Source organism: Arachis duranensis, chromosome 7 (assembly GCF_000817695.3).
Source record: "Arachis duranensis cultivar V14167 chromosome 7, aradu.V14167.gnm2.J7QH, whole genome shotgun sequence".
In the NCBI taxonomy this organism is placed as follows: domain Eukaryota; kingdom Viridiplantae; phylum Streptophyta; class Magnoliopsida; order Fabales; family Fabaceae; genus Arachis; species Arachis duranensis.
The window spans coordinates 19,936,416-19,951,948 of record NC_029778.3 but is presented as its reverse complement, the minus strand read 5'-3'; the positions used below and the strand labels follow the sequence as shown (position 1 = coordinate 19,951,948).

The 15,533-nt window shown below is 37.4% G+C and overlaps 1 protein-coding gene, 1 long non-coding RNA gene and 1 other non-coding gene across 3 annotated transcripts in view; 1 reads left to right on the top strand and 2 right to left on the bottom strand.

The window, feature by feature from the left end:
* Positions 1-5,339, bottom strand: part of LOC107458193 (uncharacterized) — a 77,585-nt gene extending 72,246 nt beyond the window's left edge. Inside the window, exons 1-2 of the long non-coding RNA XR_008001529.1 lie at positions 5,277-5,339; positions 4,688-4,916 (exon numbers count right to left, since the gene is read on the bottom strand). This is a non-coding gene — a long non-coding RNA (uncharacterized LOC107458193). The remainder of the gene's footprint in view (positions 1-4,687; positions 4,917-5,276) is intronic.
* LOC127740782 (small nucleolar RNA R71) lies at positions 865-972 on the top strand. Its single transcript, XR_008001640.1, has one exon. It is a non-coding gene; the product is annotated as a small nucleolar RNA R71 (small nucleolar RNA).
* Positions 5,340-8,008: 2,669 nt separating the features above from the next.
* On the bottom strand, positions 8,009-8,368 carry LOC107458190 (probable calcium-binding protein CML41; the record flags this gene model as incomplete). Its single annotated transcript, XM_016076395.3, has 1 exon — positions 8,009-8,368. A coding segment is annotated over one exon (360 nt), but the record flags the coding sequence as incomplete, so codon positions are not given.
* Positions 8,369-15,533: the final 7,165 nt, after the last annotated feature.

Here is a 15,533-nt window from a genome sequence, read left to right as displayed (position 1 = left end):
TTCCCATGGTTCCTCATTGGGGAACTCTTTGGAGGCTAGTGGGCATCCATTGAGGTCTTCCTCAGTGGTGTTCACTGCCTCTCCCTTCTCTCCAAATTCGGCCATGTTGATGGCCTTGCACTCTCCTTTTGGATTTTCTTCTGTATTGCTTGGAAGAGTACTAGGAGGAAGTTCAGTAATTTTCTTGCTCAGCTGACCCACTTGTGCCTCTAAGTTTCTAATGGAGGACATTGTTTCAGTCATGAAACTTTAAGTGGTTTTGATTAGATCAGAGACCATGGTTGCTAAGTCAGAGGTATTCTGCTTAGAACTCTCTGTCTGTTGCTGAGAAGATGATGGAAAAGGCTTGCCATTGCTAAACCTGTTTCTTCCACCATTATTATTGTTGAAACCTTGTTGAGGTCTCTGTTGATCCTTCCATGAGAGATTTGGAGGATTACTCCATGAGGGATTATAGGTATTTCCATAGGGTTCTCCCATGTAATTCACCTCTTCCATTGAAGGGTTCTCAGGATCATAAGCTTCTTCTTCAGATGAAGCTTCCTTAGTACTACCTGGTGCATTTTGCATTCCAGACAGACTTTGAAAAATCATATTGACTTGCTGAGTCAATATTTTGTTCTGAGCCAATAGGGCATTCAGAGTGTCAATCTCAAGAACCCCTTTCTTCTGACTAGTCCCATTGTCCACAGGATTCCTTTCAGAAGTGTACATGAATTGGTTATTTACAACCATTTCAATTAGTTCTTGAGCTTCTGTAGGCGTCTTCTTCAGATGAAGAGATCCTCCAGCAGAGCTATCCAAAGACATCTTGGATAGTTCAGAGAGACCATCATAGAAAATTCCAATGATGCTCCATTCAGAAAGCATATCAGAAGGACACTTTCTGATTAATTGTTTGTATCTTTCCCAAGCTTCATAGAGGGATTCTCCTTCCTTCTGTCTGAAGGTTTGGACTTCCACTCTAAGCTTACTCAATTTTTGAGGTGGAAAGAACTTTGCCAAGAAGCCATTGACTAGCTTTTCCCAAGAGTTCAGGCTTTCTTTAGGTTATGAGTCCAACCATATCCTAGCTCTGTCTCTTACAGCAAAAGGGAATAACATAAGTCTGTAGACCTCAGGGTCAACCCCATTAGTCTTGACAGTGTCACAGATTTGCAAGAACTCAGCTAGAAACTGATGAGGATCTTCCAATGGAAGTCCATGAAACTTGCAATTCTATTGCATTAGAGAAACTAATTGAGGCTTAAGCTCAAAGTTGTTTGCTCCAATGGCAGGGATAGAGATGCTTCTCTCATAGAAGTCGGGAGTAGGTGCAGTAAAGTCACCCAGCACCTTCCTTGCATTGTTGGCATTGTTGTTGTTTTCGGCTGCCATGGGTTCTTCTTCTTTGAAGATTTCTGTTAGGTCCTCTACAGAGAATTGTGCCTTAGCTTCTCTTAGCTTTCGCTTCAAGGTCCTTTCAGGTTCAGGGTTAGCCTCAACAAGAATGCTTTTGTCTTTGCTCTTGCTCATATGAAAGAGAAGAAAACAAGAAAATATGGAATGTCACAGTATAGAGATTCCTTGATGTGTCAGAGGAAATGAAAAATAGAAGGAAGAGATAGAAGAATTCGAAGTTATCAAGAAATATGGAGTTCGAATTGTGCATTAAGGAAGAGTGTTAGTCCATAAATAGAAGGATGTGAGAAGAGGGGAAGTAATTTTCAAAAATAAAGTAAAAAATTTTAAAAACATTTTGAAAAACACTAATTGATTTTCGAAAACCAAGAATAGAAAAGAAATCAAGTGATTTTGGAAAAAGATTTTGAAATTAGAAATAAAAAAGATATGATTTAAAAGTTATGGTTTTAAAAAGATATGATTGAAAAGAGATGATTGAAAAACAATTTAAAAAGATTTGATTTTGAAAATTAATAACCTGCCTAATAAGAAAGATATAATTCAGACATTAAACCTTTCTCAACAGAAAAGGCAACATATTTGAAATGTTGAATCAAATCATTAATTGTCAGCACGTATCTTTGAAAATGGAAAGAAATTGATTTTGAAAATATATGATTGAAAAGATATGATTTGAAAAAGATTTGATTTGAAAAAATTTTGAAAACTTGAAAAAAATTTGAATTAAAAACAAAATCTTCCCTCTTGTGCCATCCTGGCATTAAATGCCCAGAATGGTATACATTCTGGCGTTTAACGCCCAAAATGCTACCCTTTTGGGCGTTAAACGCCCAGCCAGGCACCCTGACTGGCGTTTAAACGCCAGTTTTCCTTCTTCACTGGGCGTTTTGAACGCCCAGCTTTTTCTGTGTAATTTCTCTGCTGTATGTTCTGAATCTTCAATTCTCTGTATTATTGATTTGAAAAGACACAAATTAAAAATTTTTTTGGATTTTTAATAATGAGGAATAATCAAAATGCAACTAAAATCAAATAAACAATGCATGCAAGACACCAAACTTTGAAGTTTTTATACCATTGACACTAACAAAATGAGAATGCATATGAGAAACAACAAAACACTCAAGACAAGAGAATTTAAAGATCAGAACTAGGAAATCATCAAGAACAACTTGAAGATCAATGAAGACACATGAATGAATTCAAAAAAATGCAAGAAGAATAGAAACATGCAATTGACACCAAACTTAAAATTAGACACTAGACTCAACAAGAAACATAAAATATTTTTGGTTTTTATGATTTTATAATTTTTTTTTGGATTTTTCGAAAATTAAGTGGAAAAGAAAATAAAGGTATCAAAATTCTTAATGAGAATTTCACGAATCATGTAATGTTAGTCTAAAGCTTTAGTCTAAAGGGATTAGACATGGCTAGCCAAGCTTTAGTAGGACATTACATTCAAGAGCTAAATTGAAGAGAATCAATCAGCTTTGGTGATGATAATAGCATCACCTTGAAACACTAGAATTCATTCTAAAGAACTCTGAAGAAAAATACCTAATCTAAGCAACAAGATGAACCGTCAGTTGTCCATACTCGAAACAATCCCCGGCAACGGCGCCAAAAACTTGGTGCACGAAATTGTGATCTCTACTTTTCACAACTCAAACAATCCCCGGTAATGGCTCCAAAAACTTGGTGCTCAATACCATAGTCTAAACATAATTTCACAACTTCGCACAACTAACCAGCAAGTGCACTGGGTCGTCCAAGTAATAAACCTTACGCGAGTAAGGGTCGATCCCACAGAGATTGTTGGTATGAAGCAAGCTATGGTCACCCTGTAAATCTCAGTCAGGCAAATTCTAATGGTTATGGATGATTTATGAATAAAATATAAAATAAAGATAGAGATACTTATGTAATTCATTGGTGAGAATTTCAGATAAGCGTATGGAGATGCTTTGTCCCTTCCATCTCTCTGCTTTCCTACTATCTTCATCCAATCCTTCTTACTCCTTTCCATGGCAAGCTGTATGTTGGGCATCACCGTTGTCAGTGGCTACAGTCCCGTCCTCTCAGTGAAAATGTTCAACGCGCTCTGTCACAGCACGGCTAATCATCTTTTGGTTCTCAATCAGGTTGGAATAGAATCCATTGATTCTTTTGCGTCTGTCACTAACGCCCAGCCTTCAGGAGTTTGAAACTCGTCATAGTCACTCATCATTGAATCCTACTCAGAATACCACAGACAAGGTTTAGACCTTCTGGATTCTCTTGAATGCCACCATCAATTTTAGCTTATACCACAAAGATTCTGATTAAGGAATCCAAGAGATAAACATTCAAGCCTTGTCTGCTTGTAGAACGGGAGTGGTTGTCAGGCACGCGTTCATAAGTGAGAATGATGATGAGCGTCACATAATCATCACATTCATCATGTTCTTGGCTGCGAATGAGTATCTTAGAACAAGAATAAGCTGAATTGAATAGAAGAACAATAGTAATTGCATTAATACTCGAGGTACAGCAGAGCTCCACACCTTAATCTATGGTGTGTAGAAACTCCACCGTTGAAAATACATAAGAACAAGGTCTAGGCATGGCCGTGAGGCCAGCCCCATGATCTAAGATAGCATAAGACTACTCAAAGATAGCTACCCAGATATGATCTAAGAACTAGATGTCCAAAGATGATCCTAAGATCTAAAATGATCAAAAGATGAAAATACAATAGTAAAAGGTCCTATTTGTAGAGAACTAGTAGCTTAGGGTTTACAGAAATGAGTAAATGACATAAAAATCCACTTCCGGGCCCACTTGGTGTGTGCTTGGTTTAACTCCCATTCTTGTGCCAGTTCCGGCGTTAAACGCTGGGCAGTTTTGAGCTGATTTGGAATGCCAGTTTGGGCCATCAAATCTCAGGCAAAGTATGGACTATTATAAATTGCTGGAAAGCCCAGGATGTCTAATTTCCAACACTGTTGAGAGCGCATCAATTGGGCTTCTGTAGCTCCAGAAAATCCACTTCGAGTGCAGGGAGGTCAGAATCCAACAGCATCTGCAGTCCTTTTCAGCCTCTGAATCAGATTTTTGCTCAGGTCCCTCAATTTCAGCCAGAAAATACCTGAAATCACAGAAAAACACACATACTCATAGTAAAGTCTAGAAAAGTAAATTTTAACTGAAAACTAATAAAAATATAATAAAAACTAACTAAAACATACTAAAAACATACTAAAAATAATGCCAAAAAGCGTATAAATTATCCGCTCATCACCTTTTCTTTCTTGGCAGCAGCTTTCGTAGAATTGCCATATAATTCTTCTCTGACAGATAGCTGATGCTTGAGATTCCTATCTTTCAAATCCTACAAATTAAGATTAAGAGATAATATAATTGGATGCCAACGTATTGATTCTAGAAACCATAATAATACTATATACCTCAAAAGAAGCAGTTTCTCCTCTGAGATATTTCTTTATTTTCAGATCTAACTCATCAATGTGCTGAAAAGCAAAACATAATGTAGAGTGTAAAGAATAAAATTAGATAACAAAATTCAAAACAAACACCACGGTGATGTGTAACACAGAAATAAGCTTTTTCAAATTGCTATATTGCCAATACATTCAGGAAATAATGCTTAAATAGTATAACCCAGTGTTACACGAAAAAGATAATACCAATTTGGTGTAACAATTCCTACTTTCAAAATTCAGAGTTTAAAATTGTAATGAAACCAAGTTCAACTAAACCTAACTAATGGATAATATCAAATTTATGCAGAATTTCACATCAAGTCAAACGAATCACATTGATTAATAAAGCTTATTATGAACAGAATCTATGATAATCAAGCCAATCACCAAGAAGAAGTGGATGACGATGGCTAGCACTCTATCACGAAAATGACGAACGATTGTGATGATCTCCACAGCTACAAGTTGGAAGCAATTTCAATTGAAAGAGTAGATCTGAGGATGACGCAGCAACGGTGGCTCTGGAACTGGAAGACCTTGGCGACGGTGGATCTGAGACATCAACGCAAATCTGAGGTGGAGGAATAGAGATACGGTTTGAATGAGTGTAGGACGACGGACGGCGGATGTCAGCGGTGGCAAGTCTTACGGCGGCAATGGTCGATGATGGAGGGAAGTGAGTTCTATTAAGGTGGAGACGGAGGGAAGTGAGTGTTTCTTCTGAAGAACCAAACCCTAACACCGGAACAGTTCTTTTTCTTTTTCTTTTTCAATCAATTTAGTTTAGGAAATAGGAATACTTTTACCGGCAATAATAACAGTTGCCGTTATTAATTTAAAAAAGATAAAAATAATAGTAAAAGAAGTAATAATTTAATAGCAATAATAATAATTACCATTATAACATATATTAATAATAGCAAATGTATAATGGCCACAAAAATATAAGTTAAATAAAAGAAAATAGTGACCATTGTATTATTGTCGTTAAAAATTTGTCACTAAAAGTGAATTTTGTTGTAATGTAATCAATCTCTAACAATTGAAAGAAAGTCAAGTGAGCAAATCAACTTGAGTTCACAAATCTAATCAAAGACTAGGGTTAGTGAAACTCAAGCCAACTAGCAACTTTCAATCACGAACCAACAAGAGACTTGACAATTTAAGAGTATCCAAATTACTCAATCCAAGCTAAGAATATAAAAATCTAAATTAAAATCAAACCAAGCATTTTATCAAATACTTGGTAGGTACAAAATAAAAGCATAGAGAATTAATAAGAAATAACAAAATCTAAGACTAGCAATTGTAAGAGGAAACAATAACAATAAATTGAAGAAAGCAATCATAAACATAAAAACATAAATTGCATTAATATGTATTAAAGGAAACAAGAAAAATTCATAAACTAAATTAGCAACGTAAAGGAATCAACAAGAGAAGTAGACAAACCAAAATACTAGAACAATTAAAAGTAGAAGAAAACTAAATTAAATCAAAGTAGAAATATGAATTTGAGAAGAACTAAAACTAAAAGAAACCTTAAAACCTAGAGAGAGGAGAGAGCCTCTCTCTCTAGAAATCTACATCTAAAACCTAAAATTGTATGAATGAGAGTGAATGATTCATTTTCCCTTCCCAGCTCCACTCTGCAGCCTCTAATTAGTATTTTCGAGCCTGAAATTGGGTCAAAAGCAGCCCAAAAATTGCCCCAACATTTTTTGTAATTGCAGCACGTGACGCTCTGTCACGCGTACGCGTCAGCCACGCGTATGCGTTGCTGAACAAATTCCTAGTCACGCGTACGCGTCATCTACGCGTACGCGTCGCTTGTCTCCTGCACCAGTCACACGTACGCGTCATCCACGCATGCGCATCGCTACCAGATTCTGAAATACTTGATTTCTTGTGTTCTTTCCACTTTTGCATGCTTCTTTTCCATCCTCTAAGCCATTCCTGCCCTATGAACCCTGAAAACACTTAACAAACATATCACGGCATGGAATGGTAATAAGAGAAGATTAAAATTAGCAAATTTGAGGACAAAGAAGCATGTTTTCAATCATAGCACAAAATCAGGAAGGAAAAATATAAAACATGCGAATTATATGCATAAGTGTGAGAATAATGGATAAAATCCACTCAATTCAATATAAAATAAACCATAAAATAGTGGTTTATCACCGCCAATCCGCCATAAAGCGAGACAGGCTAACATCTTAAACTCACTTTAGTTGGCGAGGCGGGCTGGCCCGCCCCGTTTATAGTACAGGTCTAGGTGGGGCGGGGTAGGCCGGCCCTCTTTGCCACCCCTAGAATAGAGAGATTCACCAATAATAAAGTTTCAGGAGCTTGATTGGAGCGTGCTACTCTTCAAGAATATCATAACGAATCTTTATTTCATTATTTCATTTATTGCACGTGTGGCTATTACCTACTCCATATATATCCCTATCCAGGTCAACTCATCAATATTAATAGCTAGAGAATGTACTTATTACATCCTCCAAAAATTCTACAACGAATTATTACAACTCCTAAACACGAGTAAAGTACTAGAACTAACCATAAAAGATTATGACACTGATAAATTTGACCATAAAATAATTAAAACTACAATTCCGCTAGGAAGACAATGAGAAATCTAAATAATGTGAATAATAAGCTCCAAATTTGGCCCAATACAAAGAAAAAAAATAAAACTCGCCAAATTACCTAAGCTAAAAATTTTAAATAGTTATTTTAAAAAAATTAACCATCCCAACCATAATTTACTAAAGGAATTCACCCAAACACCCTTCCCCCTCCCCCCCAACCCATTTACCACCCCACGCTCGTCAATTATCCCACCTCTCTAGCGTTAGAAGCTCCCTCACTGGCCAACGTCGTCCACCCCTGTAGCCCTCTCTCCATCACCGTTGCTGGATCGTCATCAAACAACCATCCACATAGTTATTAAAATAATCATCTGTCTACCTAGTGATATGATCATCCATCATTTGTTAATTGTATATACTTAAACTTAATCGAACAAAATAACCATCCATTTAAGAATTAAAATAACTATCTACATACCTAATGAATTGAATATCCAGTGATGATGTAAGACGAAAAGGTAATTAATTAGGATCAGTGTCAAAGGCAGCAATCATGGCAACACAGTCATCATATGAGATTTCAAGACCAAGCTGCTGTAGCGTCCATTGCAAACCCTTCGGGGTGATACTACCTGACAATGACGATGAAGCCTTCGTATTCTCCTTCTCCCACACAAACATCTCAAAAGCTTTCCTGAGATCATCATTGTTGTTGATGGTCATGAGCTTCATGAAATCCTGAAAGTCCAACAAATGGTCGTCATCGGAGTCGAGGTCTTGGGTGAGGCCTTGAGCTTCGTCGGGAAACAAGTAGTCTCCAATGGATCCGAAATAGGACTTGAGCTCAAAGGCAGAGATTTTTCCATCTCCATTAGCATCAAAATTTTAATTTTAATTTCTTTTTTTGCTCTATTGTTCACATTGTTTAGTATTCTCATTGTATCCCTATACTTTTTCTTAAAACTAACATGTAACCATAAAAATGAGATTTAACAGACAAAATTACCCAAATCCTAAAAAACTAATAAAATTTTTTAAATTGTCCTTCTACCCTAACCTAATCACTCTCAAATTCTAACATAATCATATCGTCATGCTCCAATCCTCTTTACCTTCTTCCACAATGGAAGCCACCTCCTTCGTGTGCTCAAAAGGTACCCTGAGTAGTGATTATGAAATATTGGTGAAAAAATATTTTTATGTTGTCGATACTTCTTGTGTCTTGGACTTTCTTTGAAAGCTATTTAACTATTGTTGTTTGTTGCTGTAAAATGCAATCGTGTTGTCCCCCAATGGCGTTGTTGTTGCTAGTGCAGGAGTGGCACCATTTCTATTAAAAAATCTTTTGAAATAGTGTCTTGTGTTTCATTGCACTTACCCGCCTTCTTTTGATTGGTGTCCGAGCTTAGTTTCTTTGTTGCATTTGTAGGTATAGCTTTATATCTTGATCTGTTATTCACAACATGTCGACAAAAGTCTCCTCCTCTCTTTTATCTTGGGTAGATTCCTCTGTCCTTATTCCTGTCCCCGTGATTGATAAAGAATATGCTAAGACATTTTGTAGGAACCATAGGCTTTGTAAGAACCGAAAATATGAGCAAAACTATGAAATAGTAGTGGCTGATCCCGAGTAGAGGGTGTGCTTTCCCCCTTAGATAGGTCGGGGCACCTTTTCTTTTATGCTTGTGATTGTTTATTTACTAAGCTAGACATTAGGCTTCCGTTTTTCCATTTCAAGAGTAATGTTATTTGGACTTGCAACGTTGCTCATTCCTAACTTCACCATAATTCTTGGGCCTTTCTCAAAATATACCAACTTCTATATCGGGAGCTTGATGTCTGACCTTCCCTCAAGGTTTTCTTTTAACTTTTTATTCTGACAAAACCTTTTGGTTCGAAAAAGCTAGCTTGGATTTTCTTTCATGTAGTTCAAGGTAGGAAGGTTTTCTCCATTTTTGACGATTCCTTTCATGATTTCAAAAATTATTATTTCGAATTCGAGCTATAGAGGAGGCCCGATCTTTCTTTTTAGATGAGAATGATGAACCTTGTTTCCCCTTGTATTGGGAAGAGAAACCCGTGATAGACAAATATAATGTAGGTGACTTAGATGAGCTTGAAAAGAATGTAATTGACTTATTCCAAAAGTGTTGGGACAGGGTTCCTTACTTGGATACGAAAAAGTATTTAGGAGATCCCAGTCATCTACAGTCCGAGTTAGGTAGCTTTCTTACTGATGCGTGAACATCTTTCCTATCTTTTCCTAGTGAATTTGCATCTAATTTATTGAGTTTAATATAGAATTAATTATCTTTTAGCCAATATGAATGCTACTTTGAGTCTTTTGCAATTTTGTTTATTTTAGGTAGCATTCGGCTGAATTTAATGGAGTTTCTGCAGCACAAGAACAAAAGGAGATGGCAGCGAGGAGCGACGCGTATGCGTGACTGACGCGTGCGCATGATTTGGAGGTTTCCATGGTGACGCGTGTGCGTGACTGACGTGTACGTGTTATTTGAAGATTTGCTCAGTGACGCATGCGCATGGTCAACGCGTCCGCGTGACTTGTGGAAAAAGACCAGCGACACGTACGCGTGACATGTGTCACGTGCAAAAAATGCAAAAAAATACTGGGGCGATTTCTGGGCTGTTTTTACCCAGTTTTCAACCTAGAAAACACATATTAGAAGCTGCAGAATGGACACAACATGTGGTCCCCACCCATCAACTGAAGACCCGCTGATTATTCTGATTTAAAATCAAATCTTATTTTTAGGAAAAGATATTATTTTTAATTTTAGATAATTAGATTTTAAATTTATTAGAATTAGTTATAAAAAGGGATTACATTAGTTAACTTTGCAAGGCCTCAGATTGGAACTCTGTACATTTTAGGAAAATCCTATTTTTCTCTGAACCATGAGCAACTAATCCTCTATTGTTAAGGTTAGGAGTTCTGTCTATTTGTATGGATTGATTTTATTGTTTTTTCTATTTTAATTCATGTATGGATTTATAGTTTAAGAATTGTTTTCGTTCTTTATCTTATGAATTTGGATGGAACGAAAGTATGACCCTCTTCCTATTTGAGTTCTTGTAAAACTTGGAAAAGCTCTTTACTTGAACAACAGCTTGAAAACATATTCTCCTATATTTTAATTATTTGGATTTAACATGATACATAACATATAATCCTCTTATTTTTGGGTAATTAGAATTTTTGTGGCATATAAACTGGAATTTGAACTTCACCCTCTAATTGGAATTAATTAACCAAGGCATTGGCAGTCAATGAATTTTAGAGGAGACTAGAAAGGTCTAAGGAATTAGGATCTAGTCACATATAGTTTGCCATAAATTAAATCCTACATGATTAAAATAGTTAGTAAGAAAAGTTAATCCAGAAAAATAGATAACTCTAAAGCCTTAACTGTTTCTCCAATATTTTATTTTCAACTTATTTACTTGCGTGCCTGCCTTCTAATATTTTCAACTTAAACCTTTTGAATATCTCAAAACCCTCTTCCGCTTGCCTAACAAAGCCAATCACTCAATCATTATTGCTTGATCCATCAATCCTCGTGGGATCGACCCTCACTCACCTGAGGTATTACTTAGTACGACCCGGTGCACTTGCCGGTTAGTTTGTGGTTGTTAACATCACCGCACCAAGTTTTTGGCGCCATTGTCGGGGATTGATAGTGATTAATAACTATTAGTTGTTTGACTGCTTAGATTAGGCATTTTATTTTTATTTAAAATTTATTTTAAATATTTTCGAAAAAAATTATTTTAATAGCACCAATTTAGTAATTTCTTAAATTAAGTTTGGTGTTTCTTAGTTCAGGTTACCTCACTGGGAATTCTCTGCACTCTGACATAGAGAGTTTCATATTTTCTTGTCTTCTGTTTGTTTATGCGCAGGAACAGAGACAAAGAACATCTCTTAGACTTTGATCCTGAGCCTAAAAGGACTCTCAGGCGACGTTTACAACATGCAAGACTTTACAAGGCTGCAGAATCCATTATAGATCCTAACAATGCTGATAATGCCATTGTGGCAAATCCGAATGGGAATGAGCAACAAAGGAGATTACTTGGCTCTTTCTCTGCTCCTACAGCAGATCTTTATGGAAAAAATATTGTGGTGCCTCCTATAGCTGCAAACAACTTTGAGTTAAAGCCACAATTGGTCACCCTGGTATAACAAAACTGCCAGTATCATGGTCTTCCCCATGAAGACCTAAATCAATTTATTTCTAATTTTTTGCAAATTTGTGATACTGTGAAGATAAATGGAGTAAATCTAGAGGTGTACAAACTCATGCTCTTCCCGTTTGCTCTGAAGGATGGAGCAAAGCTATGGCTAGATTCCCAACCCAAGGAGAGTTTTGATACATGGAACAAGGTGGTTACCGAGTTTCTCACTAAATTTTTCCCACCAAAGAAGCTGACTAAGCTTAGGGTGGAGGTTCAGACCTTCAAATAGAAGGATGGTGAAACTCTGTATGAAGCTTGGGAGAGATACAAGCTACTGACTAGGCAATGCCCTCTGGACATGTTCTCCAAATGGACTCAACTAGATATCTTTTATGAAGGCTTGGGTGAAATGTCCAAGATGTGCTTAGACGATTCTGCAGGAGGTTCATTGCACAAGAAGAAGACACTGGAGGAGACTATTGAGCTTATTGAATTGGTTGCTAGCAACCAATATTTATACTCATCTAACAGGAATCATGTGAACTCTGAGGCTCCTCAGAAGAAGGGTGTCATAGAAGTAGAAGCTCTTAATGCTATTCTTTCTCAGAACAAGTTTATGTCTCAACAAATAAGTCTACTTACTCAACATATGGGTGGCATGCAAGTCTCAGCTATCAACACCCAAAATCTGCCTCAAGAGGTCTCCTATGACATGGTAGGAAATTTAGTGCAAAATTATAATTATGATTATGCTCAATCCTCTTCTGAACAGGTTAATTACATGGGGAGTGGTTCTAAAAATCCCAATAATGACCCCTATTCTCAGACATACAATCAAGGATGGAAAAATCACCCAAATTTTGGGTGGAGAGACCAACCTCAGAAACCTCAAAATTTCAACAATAATGCTCAGGGCGGCTTCCAACAGAACAATTACAATAACCTCCAATCTCAATCTCAGCAGCAACAACAGCCTCAGCAGGCTAACTCTAAATCCAAGGAAGATTCTAATTGGAAGATGATGAGAAGTTTTATGCAGGAAACCAGAGCCTCCATTAGAAACTTGAAAGTGTAAATGGACCAGCTGAGCAAGCAAATACTTGAGAGGTCTGCAAGCACATTTCTAGGTGATACAGTGGTGAACCCAAGAGAAGACTGCAAGGTTATTCAATTGAAAAGTGATAAAACAGCTGGCTCTGAGACAAGGGCCAATGAAGAGCTAGTTGAAAAGAAAGCTCCAAATGAGAAAAAGGAAGAAGTGGAGCACGCCCCTCCAAAGCATGCAGACAACCCGTTCCCTGACTCTCTAGACACATATCCTACATTGCCAAAGGCTCCTAAATACAAGCCAAAAATGCCATATCCTTAGAGATTTCAGAAGGCTTCGAAAGAAAAGCAGTTTTCTAAATTTTTAGATGTCTTCAAGAAGCTACAGATCAACATTCCCTTTGTAGAGGCTCTTGAGCAAATGCCTCTCTATGCTAAATTTATGAAAGAACTGTTGACCCACAAGAGGAATTGGAAGGAACGAAAAACAGTGGTGTTAACCAAGGAATGCAGTGCCATTATTTAACATAACCTTCTTGAGAAGATGCCAGACCCAGGGAGCTTTGTAATTCCTTGCACCATTGGAGATGTCACCATTCAGAGAGCTTTATGTGACCTTGGAGCTAGCATCAATCTAATGCCACTTTCAGTAATTAAAAAGCTTCAAATTGAGGAGGTAAAACCCACTCGTATTTCTCTTCAACTTGCTAATCTTTCTATTAAATTACTTGTGGGTGTTGTTAAGGATTTACCTGTTAAAGTAGGACCATTCATCTTTTCTGTTGATTTTGTTATATTAGACATGGAAGAGGAGGTAAAATCCTCTATTATACTTGGTAGACCCTTTTTAGCTACAGGTAGAGCTCTGATTGATGTACAAAATGGTGAATTGACCCTGAGGGTCAATGAAGAACAGGTGGTCCTTCATGTTTTTGAAGCTCTCAAGCACCCTAATGATTCTGAAGGGTGTATGAAAATAGATGTTATTGAACTACTTGTTCAAGAGGTACTAAAAGCTGAGGTACTTGATGACATTCTGAATCCTATCTCTGAGTGTGAATTAGTTAAAGTTGATAATTCACCATCCCAGAAGGCTATGGGTCACACGCCTAAAGCAGATGAGGAAGCCCCCAAGCTTGAGCTCAAATCCTTACCTCCTTCTCTGAAATATGTGTTCTTGGGTGAGAATGACTCATATCCAGTTATTATTAGCTCTTTCCTAAAGCCTGAAGAGGAAGAGGCACTTATTTCAGTGCTCAAGAGCCATAAAACAGCTCTTGGGTGGATCATTAGTGACTTGAAGGGGATTAGTCCAACCAAGTGTATGCACAAGATCCTCCTTGAAAATGATGCTAAACCAGTTGTGCAACCACAAAGGAGACTCAATCCAACCATGAAAGATGTGGTCCAAAAAGAGGTAATGAAACTATGGAAAGCAGGAATTATTTACCCTATTTCTGACAGTCCTTTGGTAAGTCTTATGCAGGTAGTTCCTAAGAAAGGAGGAATGACAGTGATCAAGAATAAAAAGAATGAGCTTATTCCCACAAGAACAGTCACAAGATGGAGAATGTGTATAGACTACAGGAGGCTCAACACTGCTACAAGGAAGGATCATTTCCCCCTATCTTTCATTGATCAAATGCTTGAGAAGTTAGCTGGTCATGCATTTTATTGCTTTCTAGATGGATACTCTAAATATAACCAAATTGCAGTGGACCCTCAAGATCAAGAGAAGACAAAATTCATATGCCCCGTTGGAGTATTTGCCTACAGAAGAATGCCTTTTGGACTTTGGAATGCTCCAGCAACTTTTCAGAGGTGTATGCTTTCAATTTTTTCTGATATGGTTGAAAAGTTTATTGAGGTATTTTTGGATGACTTTTCTGTTTTTGGTAATTCTTTTGAATCATGCCTTAAGCATTTATCTCTTGTCTTGAAACGGTGTCAAGAATCAAACCTTGTTTTAAATTGGGAAAAATGTCATTTTATGGTTACAGAAGGTATTGTTTTTGGACACCAGATTTCAAGTAAGGGAATTGAGGTTGATAGAGCAAAGGTGGAGGTAATTGAAAAATTACCACCACCAACTAGTGTTAAGGCAATCAGGAGTTTCTTGGATCATACAGGATTTTATAGAAAATTTATAAAGGATTTTTCTAAAATTGCTAAACCTCTAAGCAACCTGTGGTTGCTGATGTTCCTTTTGTCTTTGATTCTGATTGTTTGCATGTGGTGCACGAAATTGCAATCACACTTTTGCAATTCCGCACAACTAACCAGCAAGTGCATTGGGTCGTCCAAGTAATACCTTACGTGAGTAAGGGTCGATCCAGGGAGATTGTCGGCTTGAAGCAAGCTACGGTTATCTTGTAACTCTTAGTCAGGATATCAATAGTTATCAGGGTTGATTGTCAAAAGCAAAAGAACATGAAATAAATACTTGTTTTGCAGTAATGGAGAACAGGTTGAGGTTTTGGAGATGCTCTATCTTCAGAATCTCTGCTTTCCTACTGTCTTCTTCTTCAAGCACGCAAGGCTCCTTCCATGGCAAGCTGTATGTAGGGTTTCACCGTTGTCAATGGCTACCTCCCATCCTCTCAGTGAAAATGTTCAACGCGCTCTGTCACAGCACGGCTAATCATCTGTCGGTTCTCAATCGGGTTGGAATAGAATCCAGTGATTCTTTTGCGTCTGTCACTAACGCCCAGCCCTCAGGAGTTTGAAGCTCGTCACAGTCATTCAATCCTTGAATCCTACTCAGAATACCACAGACAAGGTTTAGACCTTCCGGATTCTC